Here is a 15,775-nt window from a genome sequence, read left to right as displayed (position 1 = left end):
GTCTGGTCCAATGTAGCATACAGTGGATGGAAGCTAGTGAGACTAGATAGCCTTGTAAAATTTTCCAATGGAAATATATTTTACATGGAAAATTCAACACTCAGTGTGATGTCATCATACATTACAAACCATAATGTGTGATAACATCACACTATAACCTAAGCAATACACATCCAAGGTGAGGTCTGCTGCACTTTCCCAACCTTTCACAATGCACCAGACAATAGGCACTGGGGCATTTAATAAATTAAACCCTACATGACCTTTCTCTTTACATCATTCCAAATGATAATAAAATTCCAAATGATAATTCTCTTACTTCCTAAAGACTACGCACTCAAGCCAAACTCATCAGTTATTACAAACTGATGTTTCAACCAATAAAACTTTACAGTTGCACCAACAGAAGCCTCCATGCAAGGGTATATACAGCCATCTTGTGGACATAAGAGTGCAGCGATTAACAAAACTGAATCGCTCATTTTCTAACAGATAATTGCCAGTTCAGTCAATTATAGTTAATATATATCCACTAAACATCACATTCTATTTGGGTTCTCTAATATTCTCCCAGACCCATCTGTTAGGTAAAAATGATTCTGCATGTATGACTTTTGTAAAGTTGTCATACTTTTTCTTTTGCTTTAATTATTCATTTAGTTAACTCTCTCTCTCTCTCTCTCTCTCTCTCTCTCTCACACACACACACACACACACACAGAGAACATGTCTGAAATGTCATGGATTTAATGTGTTTTGTTGAGATAGTTTAGCTGCCATAGTAAGCAAATTCAAATGTAAAATATACTGCTAACTGACAAAATCATGTGCAGTTCAATTATTAGAAGGCATTATTTAACAGTTCCTGGCTGTTTATGTATAAGATTGTAAAAAGACACTATATTAATGTTGATTGATGCCTCTATTATGCAGCAGGATCGCTTAACATGAATATGCCAATTAGGCATCTTAAGGGCATACAGTTGGGTGTGAAATGACCTTGGTATCACTGTATGTCAATAAATTGGGTCCTTTTGGTGTCTGACACATTGTAGTACAACTGTATGCACCCTGTATTCAGTGGAATTACACACTAACTATATTTAGCTTTAGTGTATGTCTTTTTTTCCACTTGTAATAACCATTAAAATATTTGTCTGTACATATTTTAAGTATGTTATTTATTAAATGAAAAACATCTTGCAATATATTTGGACCTAATTGTACAGTTTACCAACATCAGTTTACATAGAAATTACACCTACTTTCCTTCAGGATTAACGTTATTGGTGTATTATGCGCTCTACACCACCAAAATGAATCTAATTGGCTAGTTTATGAAAGAAAGGTCCCGGATGTAAAGCCTTGCCATATATATTCTAAACTGAAGGCGGGTAACTCAGTTTCAAATAAGACCTTCAGGAATTTACTTGGTTTTGTATTGGACTGGTACCTAAACTATGGTACGAGGTTAAAAAAAAATATTTATTTATTTGTTTGTTTGTTTGTTTGTTTATTTTTTGCTTTGTTGAATTTTTAAACCTAGTCTTAAAAGCCGTCGTTTATTTTTATATTATCTGCGTTCAGTTTTATCCAGTATTGTGTCACTGGCTTGTTTTAGCCGTGCAGCCAGCTAGCTCGTGTGCTCTATGTTCAGCCCCTTGGTTGCTAGGCTAGCTAGCTGGCTAACGTTAGCTCATTTTTTTTCTCGTAAACTGCGAGGCAAGCCAAGGACGCAGCTAAACCTACCCAGCTATGTCGGGTTGCTGAGACTTCGTCATGCCGTTTCCCCACAATTGCGCTTTCTCAAACTGGAATTACGACTGTCGCATATTACATTTACTTAACCCGTTGTTCTTCTTAGGCTGGAGGGAAAGCTGGTAAGGACTCGGGAAAGGCGAAAGCAAAGGCAGTTTCGCGCTCACAAAGGGCAGGACTGCAGGTTTGTGTTACGGCGGCAGCCCAATGCTTTGTTGGAAGTGTTAACCTTATTGTTGGCTAACTATGCCATCCATTTGGTTTAGCTCCTGAGTGGTCTGTAAGAGTGAAATTATTTTCTTAGGCAAGATGGATGGTTAGATATCCTAGCTAGATTAACCTAGTTGGCTAAAATTATTTTCCCTCTTCAGTAAGAAATAACTCGGAAATTAGCTGTCTAGCTAGATAATTCGCATATTGCTTGATTAAAGGTTAAAGTTTGATTTTTCTCCTGTTTGCCTCGGATTGCAGTTCCCCGTTGGACGTATCCACAGACATTTGAAGTCCAGAACAACAAGTCATGGGCGCGTAGGAGCCACTGCAGCTGTTTATAGCGCGGCAATTCTGGAGTATTTGACCGCTGAGGTGGGTTAGCTAGGATTTAAATTCATACGGATGCTGTGTTTATGAAAATTTAGAACTTAATCTGTCGATGCTGACGATTCGAGGCGTAAACGTGGATAAGAACACGTCGGATTAAAAAAAAAAAAAAGTTAACCAGAGATGCTATGAAAATTATACCATGTATTCTCAGCAGGTTCCTGCTGTTTGAATTCTATCGTCGATTCCCTCTAGAGTATGCAGACCGACAATGACGCAAAAATGACTTTCATTTGTTGTTTTGGGGGTGTATGTGCACTTAATGTACAGTTGAGTTAGTCAAGTAAGTGTAACAGTAGTGTGGGGGTCATGACTACAAGTTTTGTGCTTCCTCAATTTAATTCAATTTTATTTTATTTTATTTCTGTTTTATTCTTGCCTTGTGACAAGGTCCTTGAGCTGGCAGGAAATGCTTCCAAAGATCTGAAGGTGAAGCGTATTACTCCGCGCCATTTGCAGCTTGCCATCAGAGGTGATGAGGAGTTGGACTCTCTCATTAAAGCAACCATTGCTGGTGGTGGTAAGTCGTACAGTTTTCAGGGTTTCTATTGTAATTTTATATTTGGCTTAATGATCAATTCCAATATATTTGTTGTTCCGTAAGTATTAATGAATACCTTTTTCAGTTTGTTGTTGCATTTATTGGAAGTCATCCATTATACTTGCAGCGTGCATCAACTGGAATGATGCTGTATGGAATTTCAAAGGCTTGTGTGTCACTGGTGATGCTTTAACATTGCCCATGAAAGAAATTTGGATCTTTTTGATAATGGGTTCTAGCTCATGTCCTGGAAAGTGATAACATGGCTACTGTTTACTCTTGTCTGGCATGTTCAATTCTCATCATGAAGGGATTGATTACCATCTAGAGAACTTTGTTAGAGCAGAGGAAGTCCAAAAATAGTGTCGCTCTAAAACTTGTACTGTGATCTCCCTCTTCAAGTGAGAGTAATGTTAACCAGATGAACTGTGTTACTGTGGCTGTGTACTTACATTTTTTTACTTCCCCTTTTCAAGGTGTCATTCCACACATTCACAAATCTCTGATTGGGAAGAAGGGACAACAGAAAACTGTGTGACCCGTTACATGAATTACATATGTGGGTCATCTCAGGACACTCTGGAAAGATTCGGATGTGTTTTTTGTGTAGATTGGTGTAGTTTCATGACCTTGTGTTTTTTGGCTTTGCATTTACTCATTTCTGGGGTATTTTTTTTAAAACATGGCTTCAGAGAAGCCAATTTTTATTTGGTTGGGTTTGAACTGTAGTGTACTTTGTGATTTTTAATCTGCAAGATTTTGTTTTTGAACCTGTGAAGTTTAAGGGTTTTATTCAAATAAAGCTTGGTGCACTGCATTTCCTGTTCCTAAGTGATTGTTGTCGTCTTTTTTTCTTTCTCTTTCTTTTTGCATATCACTTGTATCCAACACTAATCTGGCTCATGTGCTCAAATACAATTGCAAATACTTTTTCTCGAGTCAATTTAATGTAAAGCCATAGAATTTTCCCCATCATCCTTTCCTGTTGTAATTTAACTACACTGTTTTGTTTCATTTGTGATCACGTTAGTCATTTAAGATGTCTGGTCATTTAGCAGACTGCATCGGCCTTAAGGAAGGCTGTAGAAGGGGGGGGGGGGGGGTTATTTCAAATATTGTGTATAAGGACTGCATTATTAGAAATAGTTTTGTAGTCTTGAATTTATAATGTACTTCAGTTATAGATCTAGTTACAGCTCAACCTATAATTTTGTGTATGTTAAGTTTGACCTGTGGTATTGCTGCAGCAAATTACATAAATCAAGAGTTGATGAATATAGAATGCGTTCTATACACCTTTTTCTCTAAACTATTCACCCTTGGAAATGCATGTGAAAAAAAAATAATTCAATGTTCCTGTTTTGAGTCTTTATAAACACAAATGCTTGTGATTTTCTGTTTCACTGGATTATAAATCTGAGGTGAGTCACAGCCCTACCACTAAGGCATCCATGAAGATCCACATAAAAATATGGGGTATTTAAAAAATACACAAGTGAAGTAAGACTTAAAGGTTGCTGACCTTTGTGAATCAAGAGAACACACTTGACCATGATAAATGGTTTTACACTAAAAATACATTTACACTATTGATCAAGGATTAAGAAGATTGGAAAATATAAAGAAAAAAATTGCATGTGACTGTTTCTGAATGTTTTGGAATAATATAAATTCCGATTTGGGGTGAAATATTTTTAATAATGTTTAAAAGCAGTGCCTTTCACAAAGCCAAGGTTGCTTCACAATGCAATAACAATTTAAGAAAAAAATACTGTTGAAAAAGGAAGGACAAATACCCTTTTCTGTACAGAAAGGGGTAGAGAATTCCGGGACAAGGAAGCTTGTTAGAAGAAGTCCATAAATGGTAAGCAGGGGCCAGCTCTGAAGATAGTGAGGGGTATTTTATGTTAGATACATTATGCAACCGGTACACAGTACAACTCACTAAGAACAGGGATGAAGTGAGCATATTTTGTTGTTGTAATCACTCTATGTGCAGAGTTTGTTTGAACTAAAGTTTGTTATTGGTTTTAGCAGACCAATAAAAAGGGTTTACAATAATCAGTGCAAGAAAATATGAAGGCGTGAACTAGAGTCTTGGCATCACTAAGTGTGAGTAATGGCTGGCGGTCATTATTTATTTAAATATATTTGAAGAACTAACAAACCTGAAGTAGCACAGTCTGAAAGTTCTTTGTTTAAATACAGAATAGCAACAGGTGCTATGAGATACTTCATATTTGGCAAGTATTTCAGTTGGATTTTCTCCACACCTTTGGTATGTTAAGGACATTGTGAATTCATACTCATCAACCAGTAAAATGCATGTTTGGCTCAAACCCTTGTGACTTTTTGTTTAATGAAGTCTTTAGTTGTTTTGGAAGTGTGTTTTCATTGAACATTTTACTGCAAGTATCTCATCAATTTACTGTGTGAGAGAGAGTTACTGCAGAGACCTCTATGTGGAACATACAACACACAGAAAGTTTGGAGAATGCCATTTCATAAGGTGTTCAGGTACAAGCTAGATTCGCAGATCTTTGTCTCTTTGGCTCCTTATCTGTCATTAAGTTTAAATGGCTATTATAACTGATTATACTGCATGTGTTCATATTACATTTTGCTGAGGTTAGAGAACATTCTATTACTATCAGATGCATCTTTTTTCCTTCTTCTTCTTTTATCACCTTTCAGCTACAAGAATATGACTGAACTGCAGCTTGGCAAAAATGTACACTTGACCATGTGATATGTAACAGGGACAAAAATGAGATTAAGGTATTGGTAAAAGATAATTGTCAGCACCGGCTTTGACACTGTGTCTCAGATGTGGGAATGGTCTGACGGGAGCCGTGAATTACTGCACAGATGGTAAGGTACTGATAGACTTGGGAAAGATAAAGTTCATAGTGCTTTGCTGTCATTTTACCATAAATACAACTCTATAGATTTAAATGCATGTGATCACAGATGATTTTTTTTTTTTGTTATAGCCAGTTCATTAATACAGTGCATTATCTTTACTATAAAGATAGGCTACAGACCCTGGAGGCAAACCGGGAGACACTGCAGAGAGAATTATGTGCATCCGCTGTTCACACCAGTGACACCTTTTCCATTCCTGAGGTGCGGTTTGGCCTCGACTAAAGGTTACCTGCATCTTGGCTTTCTGGATATGGCTCAGTGCAGAGTCTATCTGCAGCGCACTCCTGAGGAGAGCAGCAGTCAGCAAGGCAACCTGAGACCCAGAATGTCAGCTTTATCTGCATCACCTGCAAGGGCAATCTCCAGATAAATATGTGTCCATGCGTATGTCCAGAAATGTTTATCTTCATTTTCCTTTTGGTGCAGATCAGAACTTAGAAACACCAGAAATGTGCTGTACATTCTGGTACACATTGACAATTGGAATTGGAACTTTTTTCCAACAGGTGGTATAAGGAATTTTTAAAAATCTATGAAAGCAAGAGATGTTTTTTGTCAATGTTTTCATATGTAAATATATTGTCATACTTATATTTTAAATATATTGTCATACAGGTAATTTGTTTCAGAAAAAAAGGTCATTTACCTTCACATTACATTTTCTGGTAAAATGTCTATTTCAAGTGAATGCTGGTAGCATGCAATCATTTCAGCTAATTTTTATAAACTGCTGCAGTAAATATGAGTTTATCCACGGACAAACCCAAATATACTGTACTCTAGATATGCAGCTTGCACATTGGGCCACCAGGTCTGTGGACGATACAGTGAACAGGGACCTATGGGCTTCAGCTCTGCATTCATACCATCATCCCAGAACTGCTCCACAATAAACTCACCCAACTCAGCGCACCTGCTTCCATGTGTCAATAGACCACCAGCTTCCTCACAAGAAGAGAGCAGCAGGCGAGGCTGGGAAAATTCTCTTCAGATACTCAAACAATTAGTATTGCTGCCCACACAAGGATGGGTGCTTTCACTAGTGCTCTATTCACAGTACACTAATTACTGCCCCTCAATGGACCCCTCTGTTAAAATCCTGAAGTCTGAAGTTTGCAAGTGACACAACTGACATTGTTCTCATTCAAGATAGTGATGGATCTGTTTTTTAATTTAATTTTATTTTATTTTATTTTGGCAATACTTTACTTTAAAGCTTACTGAACTACAGAAGGGTGGTTGAACAGTTGGTCTTCTGGAACAGTCACAACAACTTGGAACTGAACATGCTCAAAACAGTGGAGATGATAGTGAATTTAAGGAGAAAAACCCCCCCACCACTGACAGCTCCTGTCATCTATGTCAAGAATGTGATGGATATGGTGTCCATCAACTTGGAACTGAACATGCTCAAAACAGTGGAGATGATAGTGAATTTAAGGAGAAAAAACCCCCCACCACTGACAGCTCCTGTCATCTGTGTCAAGAATGTGATGGATATGGTGTCCATCAGGTTTCTGGGAAGTACAAACACGAGAGAGTTGAAGTCATACATTAATATCAACTTCTTCACAAAGAAAGACCAGCATAGGATGTATTTCCTGCATCAGCTTAAGAAGATCAGCTGCAGTCTGTCATCGTCACTCTGCCTCTAAATATAATATAGGGTTGAAACAGCCACACTGCAGAAAAGCTTCCTCATGCCATCACACTCACAAACAACTACTGCACATAAGCACTCTGTTCTGCCTCACATACTGTCTTATACAGAGCAAATATACTCTATTCTATTCTATTCTATTCTATTCTATTCTATTCTATTCTATTCTATTCTATTCAGCATTGCTACTTCCTACACAGCTGCTGTACCCTGCACTTTAAATACTTTTAAATGATTTGCTGATTTGCCGATTGTGCATGTGTGTGAATATGTACAGGAATAGATGGGTGTGTGTGTATGTGTGTGTGTGTGTGTATGTGTGTGTGTGTGTGTGTGTGTGTGTGTGTGTATTTCGCGCTAATCAGGTGGGTTTCTGCTACTGCACAGTGAGAAAGCTGTACTGTCAGTTACAGTGTATTGTTTATTGTGCAAACATATTTGGCCAATAAGGTCTGGTTCTTTTTTTCAAATTGCTTTTGACAGTGAAAACAAAGTGTGTTAGTAGGGCAGTCATTGAGCCTGGATAAAAGCTGTTATATTTACATTATGGTTACTTTTTAGATTAGGCATTTCTACTGCATGTAGGTTGTCTGCATGTTTTGAAGGTCACAGTGGATGTGAGCACCTGTTTTCCACATAGTTTCTTCTAATTCTGAATTTAATGTTGCTTACTTTAATGAGCTTTTAACAACTAATTATTTCCTCAATTACATTACAAAACTGAAGTCTCTCAAAACTTGATTGATGTGATTCATTGGTTCTTCTTCACATTATGAACAGATAATACTTAATACACCTTTTTTTTCTGAGTACAAACATCGTATTAATGTACTCGTGATACTTTTATTTTGCTCAAACGGAAGACATTCGTATAGATTTTTTTTTTTTTAATTTTGCCGAGATTAAACCGGAACCGGAACAAGCGCTTTCATTCGACAGGGGAAGCAATTGAGCACACTTAAACGAACCATAAATTGCATCGACAAAGCTAAAGCAGCGCTAGCTAGCTACGTAATTCAGTCGTATGCTTTTGACGAGGGGATAAAAGACATTTGCAAGTAGTCTACTTTCTGGATTTTATAAGAAGCTGAAAGTGAGTTTATGTGTTAACTCACTTTATATAGGAGGAAATAGGAGTCTAACGTACGAAGAGAAAAATCTAACCTGATTTAGCTAAACTAGCTAGCTAACGTTTGCTAGCTGTGTAATGTTTAGCTAGCTAAGCTAGATATTTTCCCTAGCTAAATATATAAATGTGTTGTTCTTGCCTTGAAGATTGCTGCAAAAAAAAATAACAAACGTTATTTCGGCCCTAGCTGGCACCCCCGCTACCCGTCACCATGCCTGCTCTTCTGGAGAGACCGAAGCTGTCCAACGCCATGGCCAGAGCTCTCCACAAGCACATCATGAGAGAGAGGGAGCGAAAAAGACAAGGCAAGAAGTCGTCCCGCTAACGGTCGGCCGGTTGCGCCGTCATCAAACACCAAACCACTGCTCAGATTTTAAAAGCCTTGTCGTTTTGTGTTTAGAGGAGGAAGAAGTGGACAAAATGATGGAGCAGAAAATGAAGGAGGAAGAAGAGAGGAAAAGAACCAAAGAGATGGAGGAAAGAATGTCCCTGGAGGAAACTAAAGAGCAGGTGAGGGGAGGGGGGGGGGGTTTGGATGTTTTATGTACCTCTCCTTTTATATCTGCATGATTCTTTGTAGTCTGTAAAAACATTTAAACCATAAATGTTTTCATCGCGTAAGTGTTAATCAGATTTATTAAAAGTTTTATTATGTAACTAATAGACTTGTAATTTATCACATTTTCAATAGTTTGGATTAAACAGATAAAACAAGATACATGGTTAGTTTACAATGAATTGCAACCATCATGCTTGCATTTCATTCAAATTTGACATTCACCACCTGGTGTGTTGACATATATTTATGGAAGCTTGCTGGGATTTGAACCCATGACCCTGATTACTTGGAATAGTGAGTTTACATTTAAAATGATATTTCAAAGGAAAATGTTTCACTAATGGGTCTAAGCTAAATCAGTGGGGGAAAACGCGTCCAAAACGGTATTACTAGAGTAGAGAACAGATTTCTGTGTAGTAGAATAAAGCCTATATACTTTGTGACATTTTAGCACTGCCTTACAGGTTCTGAAGATGGAGGAGAAATTGCAGGGTTTGCAGGAGGAAAAACACCAACTCTTCCTGCAACTTAAAAAAGTTCTCCATGAAGAGGAGAAGAGGCGAAGAAAAGAACAGAGGTAGCGGGAAAAGCCTCTTCTTGCGTTAGGTCTTGCAATCAAAGATGTGCACATTAAATTGGTAGATTAATGGCACCCCAGTTTTGGTCTTGTGGTGGTGTATTTCAGTAGTAGATTTCCTGCGTACTGCTGATCCCAAGCTGTTTTTGCCTCCTGCTTGATGACCCCCTGCTCCTTAATTCACTTTTATCTGCAGTGACATTACAACACTGACCTCAGCCAGTTACCAGCCCAGTATACCCCTGCACTCAGGGCAGCACCTACTCAGTCTGCAAGGTGAGCTTGTCTCTCTTTAAATAAGAAGGAGACCATGTGATGAGAAGTCTGTTTAAACAGAGTTGCTGTAAAGGAATATTCCACTTTGAGGTGAACCTCATAAAGCAACGGCTTTGCTGGATGTTGTACCTGAGTTCCGGCATTGAGTTTCCTCATCTTCACATCTAGAATAGTGTGAGCATTAAGGTAGTGTGTGTGTGTGTGTGTGTGTACCTTTTAGGCAGTCCAGTGAGTCATGGCAGACCTGGAGGTCTGTTGGCAGAGCGTGGTAAACAGTTGTTTCAGACACCTGGCATCCCTGTGAGTTAAAGCTTTTCCTTTTGCATTTGATATGCTTATGGTAAAAGCATATGTACACTTAACTTTCTTTTCAGTACTTTAACTGACGAGGTTCTGAAATGTAACATTTAAGCCGTACTCTAAAAATAAACAAATTCATGTGATTGAGTTTCAAGCTTAAGATGAACTATGTAAAAACCTGCCGCTCCGCAAGCTCTCTCAGCCTGCATTAATCAGTGTCCCTACCTGACCAGTGGTTGTGTCCGTTAGGGCCGTCACTTCTCTGGGCAGCCTGGTTTCACTCCAGGCTCCTCCGAACACGGGCAGTTCTCGGGAAGCCCTGCGGTGCACGAGCCGTATGCCCAGCATCCCTCCGGCTACGGCCCGGCCGCAACAGTACCCATCAGCTTCTCGGGCACTTCCCAGATCAGAGGTACCTTCTTGTTTGCTGTATCGGCCATCTGTCTTTGTTGCTTCCAGAGCCGGTGTGTTTCCCGTATTTTCATTTTTAAAAGCCAGCCCTGCTAAGCAAAGCTTTTGCTGGTTTTTCCTGGGTACTTGCATTATGCGTTCCCTCATCTTCAGTACTTTTGTGAACATTGAGGTAACAGCTGTGTACCAACCTTTTGGGCAGTCCGGTGAGTCATGCTATGGCTGGAGGTCTGTTGACAATAAATGGTAAACTGTTGTGATGTCATTTGTCATGCATGAAAACAGTGCTGTTTTGAATGTATAGTCCATTCATGTGAATCATGTAGAGTGTGGTGTTTTTTATTTAAGGGGTTGGGGGGGGGGGGGTTGTCTTTTGGGTAGTTGTGTGTGGAGATTCTGCTGCCAGCAAGAAGAATCCTTGCTCCCTCGCCTTATTCAAACACAACACAGCAGCTATACACTGTCATTTTTGAGTTATTTTAATTGTATGGACAAATCAGAAGTAAGAGAGCATCTATGTTTTTCAGAAGATATTTGAAGTCATTTGGTATTTAGCTAACGCTGTGTTTCAAGTCAAATATTTCAGCAGCTTTGACGTTATGCTTGAATTTAATTTATTGTGGTATACAATTCTACAATTTAGATAATTGTCTAAAAAAAGGTACATTTCTCCTAATGAGGAGCAGCTTAAATCGTGAAAAAGCTGTCTTCTTATTTTTATGGGCCACCTTATGTGGTGGACTGAATAATTTGACTAAGGTGGAATGGAAAATGGAAATAAGAAGACAGCTGCTGCACCCTTTAAGGTTCAACACAAGTTTGAGTAAGGAGCAAATTATAGCCTCTTACTTTGTTCAGAATTGATAGCTAAAGAGCTGTTGGATGTTTGAAAGTATTCCTGAACATAAACAGCTAATTAAAACCATTAAATTTAAATATATTATTTAAATTTTTGTTTCTTAATGGAAGGCTTTTCAGTGTGTTTGGTAGCTGTACTGTTTAACTGGGCAGTACCTATAAAGATTGGGCAAATTCCCATTCTTTAATTCTTGTTAATAAAATGTTTTTGCTTGCCTGAACCACATGTTTGCTTCCCTACAGTTTAATTTTCTGTACACTAGAATGTTGAATATTGATTTTAAAATTCAGGTTGTGATCCTAACCCCCCCCCCCCCCTGGTATTTCAACTCATAGATTCATGCATTAGCCTAAGTCCTGTAAAGCATTGTGAAAATTGAGAAATTCCCACAGACACATCTGACTGTACCATCCTCTGCATAGGTGCCTCAGCTTTCCAGACAATGCCATACCTGCCCCATCAACCACAAAGCTATGCTGTCCACGGCCACTTCGCGTCCCCGACAGGTGGGTGCACATGCAATCAACGCCATTCCTGACCTTTATTGCTGATGGCCATATTACCCTGTGTTCTGGATATACTGCGTATCACTTGACTTGTCTGTTCAAATCTCGTCTCTCTCTGGCTACGAGCACATATTTGGCAGTGATGTACGTTTTGTCGCTGTTCTTCTCACTGCTGTTCTGCTCATCACCACAGGTTTCATCCCCAGTGCCAGTATCCCTCTTCAGAAGCAGCTAGAACATGCCAATCAGCAGTCTGGCTTCACCGACTCGGTAAATGCATTTGATAGAGGGTCTTGATTGCTATATTCCAGCTCTCATCTAAGGTGGTGTCTGCTGTTGGGAGAGAAACTGTAAGAGAATCTTTCTTGAGCAAATTAATCTGAATGACTAGAATCCACACACCAAATTAATTTGTTGGTGATCCTTTCTTAAAAGATTTTCTGTCTGTAATGTTTCGAAATTAGTTTCCATGCAGGGCCTTCATACTCAGGACTGGCTTTGGGTTACCTCTCCAGAGTTGGAGAGAAACTACTTTTCAGAGAAAATACTTTTAAATATGTAAAATGCTTTTATATGCATAGGTTATATTTCTAACACTTGCTGCCCAAATTGGCTGTGCTGTTTTTGGTCATCTCTTACAAACACTGAGCACAGGCATATGGTAGCTTGTGTGCTGCATCATTCTGAACAATCTCTGAAAAGTTTGTGTTTGGGAGCTCTGTGGCAGCTATGTGCTTTTGCATTGATGCCATCATATCAAGAGACATTTGCCTTCTGTCTGTATGACCTTACAGTGTGAAATTAATTTGGTTCCTGTTTTACATTTAACCTGTTTAAAACCACTGTAAACACAATGAATATGGATTTATTGGAAATGGTACCCCTTCTTGTGCACAACAGGGTGCTCTTAGGCCCATTCATGCTCAGGCTCTACATGTAAGTGCCACAGGACTGCTGCCTACACCTTCAATGGCTGTTCAGATTTCCACAGCAAAGGTGAGGTCATTTACTATTGCTTGTACACACAAGAGTAATAACCACTTGTAATGCATTATTAATCCACTGTTTAAACCACTCATTATGCTCTCAAACTATTGACCCAAGTCCTTTCATATGCAACCAATCTGAAGTGATCGGTCCTTTTCTACATTTACCTCTCTTGGGTTTCTCCATGTTTTACTCCACTTCACTCTCCTTGTTCATCTAAATATGTAAAAATTGTTTCTCTGTATTTTTAGTATGTGTGCAGTTTAAATGGGTTTTTGGTTACTTGCGCAGACAAATGGGTTGGACTGCTGTTGGTGCTAAGGTTCAGTATTCATGTGTGTTTGACAGGCCCCCTTTCCGAGCTCTGCTCAGCCAGCTTCCCGTCATACCTACCTTTCCCACCCTCAAGCTGGACAGAGATTCTACCACCATAGCAAGTAATCAAGGTCATGAAAACCAAGACACCATCAAGATGCTGTGGATGTTGCAAAAGTCCCAAACAACTTGGCTGTGTTGTAGCAAAGAACGGTTACGACTTCAGTGATGCATCGTTCAACCAGTGGGCAGTGTACTGGAAAACATCATTTGGATTTGGATATACTCTAACATGCTATAAATTAGAATTTCATCCTGTGGCATTTAAAAGATGTGTAACCTATGAACAATGTTACAACTTCAGAGAAAAGACTTTTAAAGGAAAGTTCTTACCAGTTTACATTTTACGTCATGTATTATAAGCAGGCAGTGGTGACATGACTGGACCCAGAGAAAATTTTACATTTACATATACCTTTATTGCCCTTTTAAGGAAGTTCATGGCCTCATTTTTGTTTACACTTGTTACAAAAAACAAACATTTTACAGTCAGAATTGCTTGATGGCAGTTGCTGGATTTGCGTTACATTGGTAAGGTGTGGTGTGTGTGTTTTTTTTTTTAATTTTCATAATGACATTTTCAGTGTAAATTGCCCATCTTTGCTTGATCTTTAATCAGGTCCAGATTAACTTTGATGGAAAGAAGTAAAGTGTTTTGTTTTTGTTTTGTCCCCAGCCTAACCGGTACTAAACAACTTGATTCAACCAATTACAGTAACATTTATTGAGTTTATAAATGTCTTGCTGGGGTTTTATACTTATAAAAACAGGTTCCATTCTTTTACCCTTGGCAGGCAAAGCTGCACGAAATACTGGATTACCAGTTGTGAGGTGTCCATTCCTCTATGCAGAACCAAAATCAATTAGGCTTGCACTTATTGCCTGCCCTAATCTCATCTCAGAAGGCCTAACTGTTGTAAGACTAAGGGCTAGGCCAACACTTCCCCATACCCACTCCCATAGACCTTTCCTTTAGGTTCATGGTACTTCTAACAGGTGAACCTGTGATTAAGACTAGAAGAAGCAATGAGACCATGTAAAATGTCCCAGTACATTGACTAGAATATTCCACTGCACTAAACATCTGTATCTTGACCTTTGCCAACAAAGCTGCCCCAAAACATCAATGACTGACCTATATATTCACATATTACATATTTGATGTTGGGTTATGATGTGAGTTTCTTATCTTACACATATTTTATAACATTCAGATAACAGACATGGATGAAACTGTCTGATTTTGAGTTCTCTTGCGCTAGCACTAACTTTGTTGTCCTTGGTTGTTTTGAGAGGCTTTTTTAAACAACCTCTCCAAAGAGCCAGTTATTGTGAAAGTGGTAATCAGTGGTTCATTTTTAGACATTGTCAGCCTAAGATGTAACTAAATGCTGTAGTTCTTGAATTGTGAGCGTTCTTCGCAGCCCTTGCCATTTTAGTAGGTCTGTGTGGAAAGCATTTAACATCCTCTTCTGATAAATTTGGAATTTGTCCAAATTAAGGGTTCATGACTATCATAACAGCAGTTTGTATTATTTTGTATTCTCTACATGTCTTTACTATGTTCGCGTCCATCTGTGTCTTGACATGTACGTCTTTCGCCACAGTAGTGAATCCTACATCAAAAGAAACTGGAAGAAGGCTACAGTATATTTAAATTTCCTTACACATAAAGGATTCAACTAAGGTTTTATTTATCTCTTTGGTGTTGCTTTAAATTTGACACCTATGTTTTTGAAGGAAAAATGGAGGGGCATAAGCAGTAGGCATTTCTGCTTATATTCTTCAACCAATAATTCTAGACACGACAATCTGTTAGCGAAAAATGCCCTTCAGACACTGAGCAAAATAAAGCAAGGTTTATGGTTTCTTTTTTAAACATGAGGATGAGGGCTCCTCTTGCTTTAATGCATATTGTTTATCACAGTCATAGAACAAAAAGAGGCTCTGCTCATTTAATATGAAAGGGAAGAGAAAGAGTTTTGACACAAAGTACAGATGTGACTTTATGTAAACTGTTCACCTAAGGGCTGGTTCAACAAATTAAAGTTTTTTTTTGTCCATATAATCATATCTGGAGAACAGCCTACTTACTAAGTTTGATGATGATGTGACGAGATGATGGTACACTTACCAGCCACTTTATTATCTACACCTTCTAGGTATACAGTTAAGAGTGTATTACCAGTTTGTTGTCATGTTTTTGTTAGCCATCCTCGAGTCCTGTGTTCCTCAATCTAGTCAATGGGGTTCATCAAGATTCCCAGTATGCTACTATCAGGTATTTGGTGCCATTAGTGGCTCTGTTCAGT

The 15,775-nt window shown here is 38.6% G+C and overlaps 2 protein-coding genes across 3 annotated transcripts; both read left to right on the top strand.

Moving 5' to 3' along the window:
* The first annotated feature begins 1,391 nt into the window (after positions 1-1,391).
* On the top strand, positions 1,392-3,730 carry LOC113577353 (histone H2A.Z). Its single transcript, XM_027009961.2, has 5 exons — positions 1,392-1,463; positions 1,865-1,942; positions 2,230-2,343; positions 2,749-2,878; positions 3,376-3,730. The coding sequence occupies exons 1-5, from the start codon at positions 1,461-1,463 to the stop codon at positions 3,435-3,437; spliced, it is 387 nt and encodes a 128-aa protein (XP_026865762.1). The 5' UTR covers positions 1,392-1,460; the 3' UTR covers positions 3,438-3,730.
* A 4,690-nt stretch (positions 3,731-8,420) lies between these two features.
* On the top strand, positions 8,421-15,732 carry LOC113577320 (G protein pathway suppressor 2). 2 transcript variants are annotated; one of them, XM_027009902.2, is made up of 11 exons: positions 8,421-8,542; positions 8,801-8,918; positions 9,014-9,123; positions 9,637-9,749; positions 9,946-10,025; positions 10,246-10,325; positions 10,575-10,737; positions 12,018-12,101; positions 12,295-12,371; positions 13,002-13,097; positions 13,437-15,732. In XM_027009902.2, exons 2-11 carry the CDS (start codon positions 8,825-8,827, stop codon positions 13,527-13,529), a joined length of 990 nt encoding a protein of 329 aa, XP_026865703.2. In that variant the 5' UTR covers positions 8,421-8,542; positions 8,801-8,824; the 3' UTR covers positions 13,530-15,732. The 2 variants fall into 2 exon arrangements, with proteins under 2 accessions (XP_026865703.2, XP_026865702.2); XM_027009901.2 differs by having other exon boundaries at positions 8,421-8,577.
* The last annotated feature ends 43 nt before the right edge of the window (positions 15,733-15,775 follow it).

Source organism: Electrophorus electricus, chromosome 19, assembly GCF_013358815.1.
Source record: "Electrophorus electricus isolate fEleEle1 chromosome 19, fEleEle1.pri, whole genome shotgun sequence".
NCBI classification, from domain to species: Eukaryota; Metazoa; Chordata; class Actinopteri; order Gymnotiformes; family Gymnotidae; genus Electrophorus; species Electrophorus electricus.
This window is presented reverse-complemented; position numbering and strand designations above follow the sequence as displayed.

Coding starts and splice junctions, on each gene's coding strand:
- LOC113577353 (XM_027009961.2), top strand. Junction 2,344..2,748: donor TGGAGTATTTGACCGCTGAG/GTGGGTTAGCTA, acceptor CCTTGTGACAAG/GTCCTTGAGCTGGCAGGAAA. Junction 2,879..3,375: donor AGCAACCATTGCTGGTGGTG/GTAAGTCGTACA, acceptor CCCCTTTTCAAG/GTGTCATTCCACACATTCAC.
- LOC113577320 (XM_027009902.2), top strand. CDS start 8,825: ATGCCTGCTCTTCTGGAGAGACCGAAGCTGTCCAACGCCATGGCCAGA. Junction 8,919..9,013: donor GAGGGAGCGAAAAAGACAAG/GCAAGAAGTCGT, acceptor TTTTGTGTTTAG/AGGAGGAAGAAGTGGACAAA. Junction 13,098..13,436: donor TTCAGATTTCCACAGCAAAG/GTGAGGTCATTT, acceptor TGTGTTTGACAG/GCCCCCTTTCCGAGCTCTGC.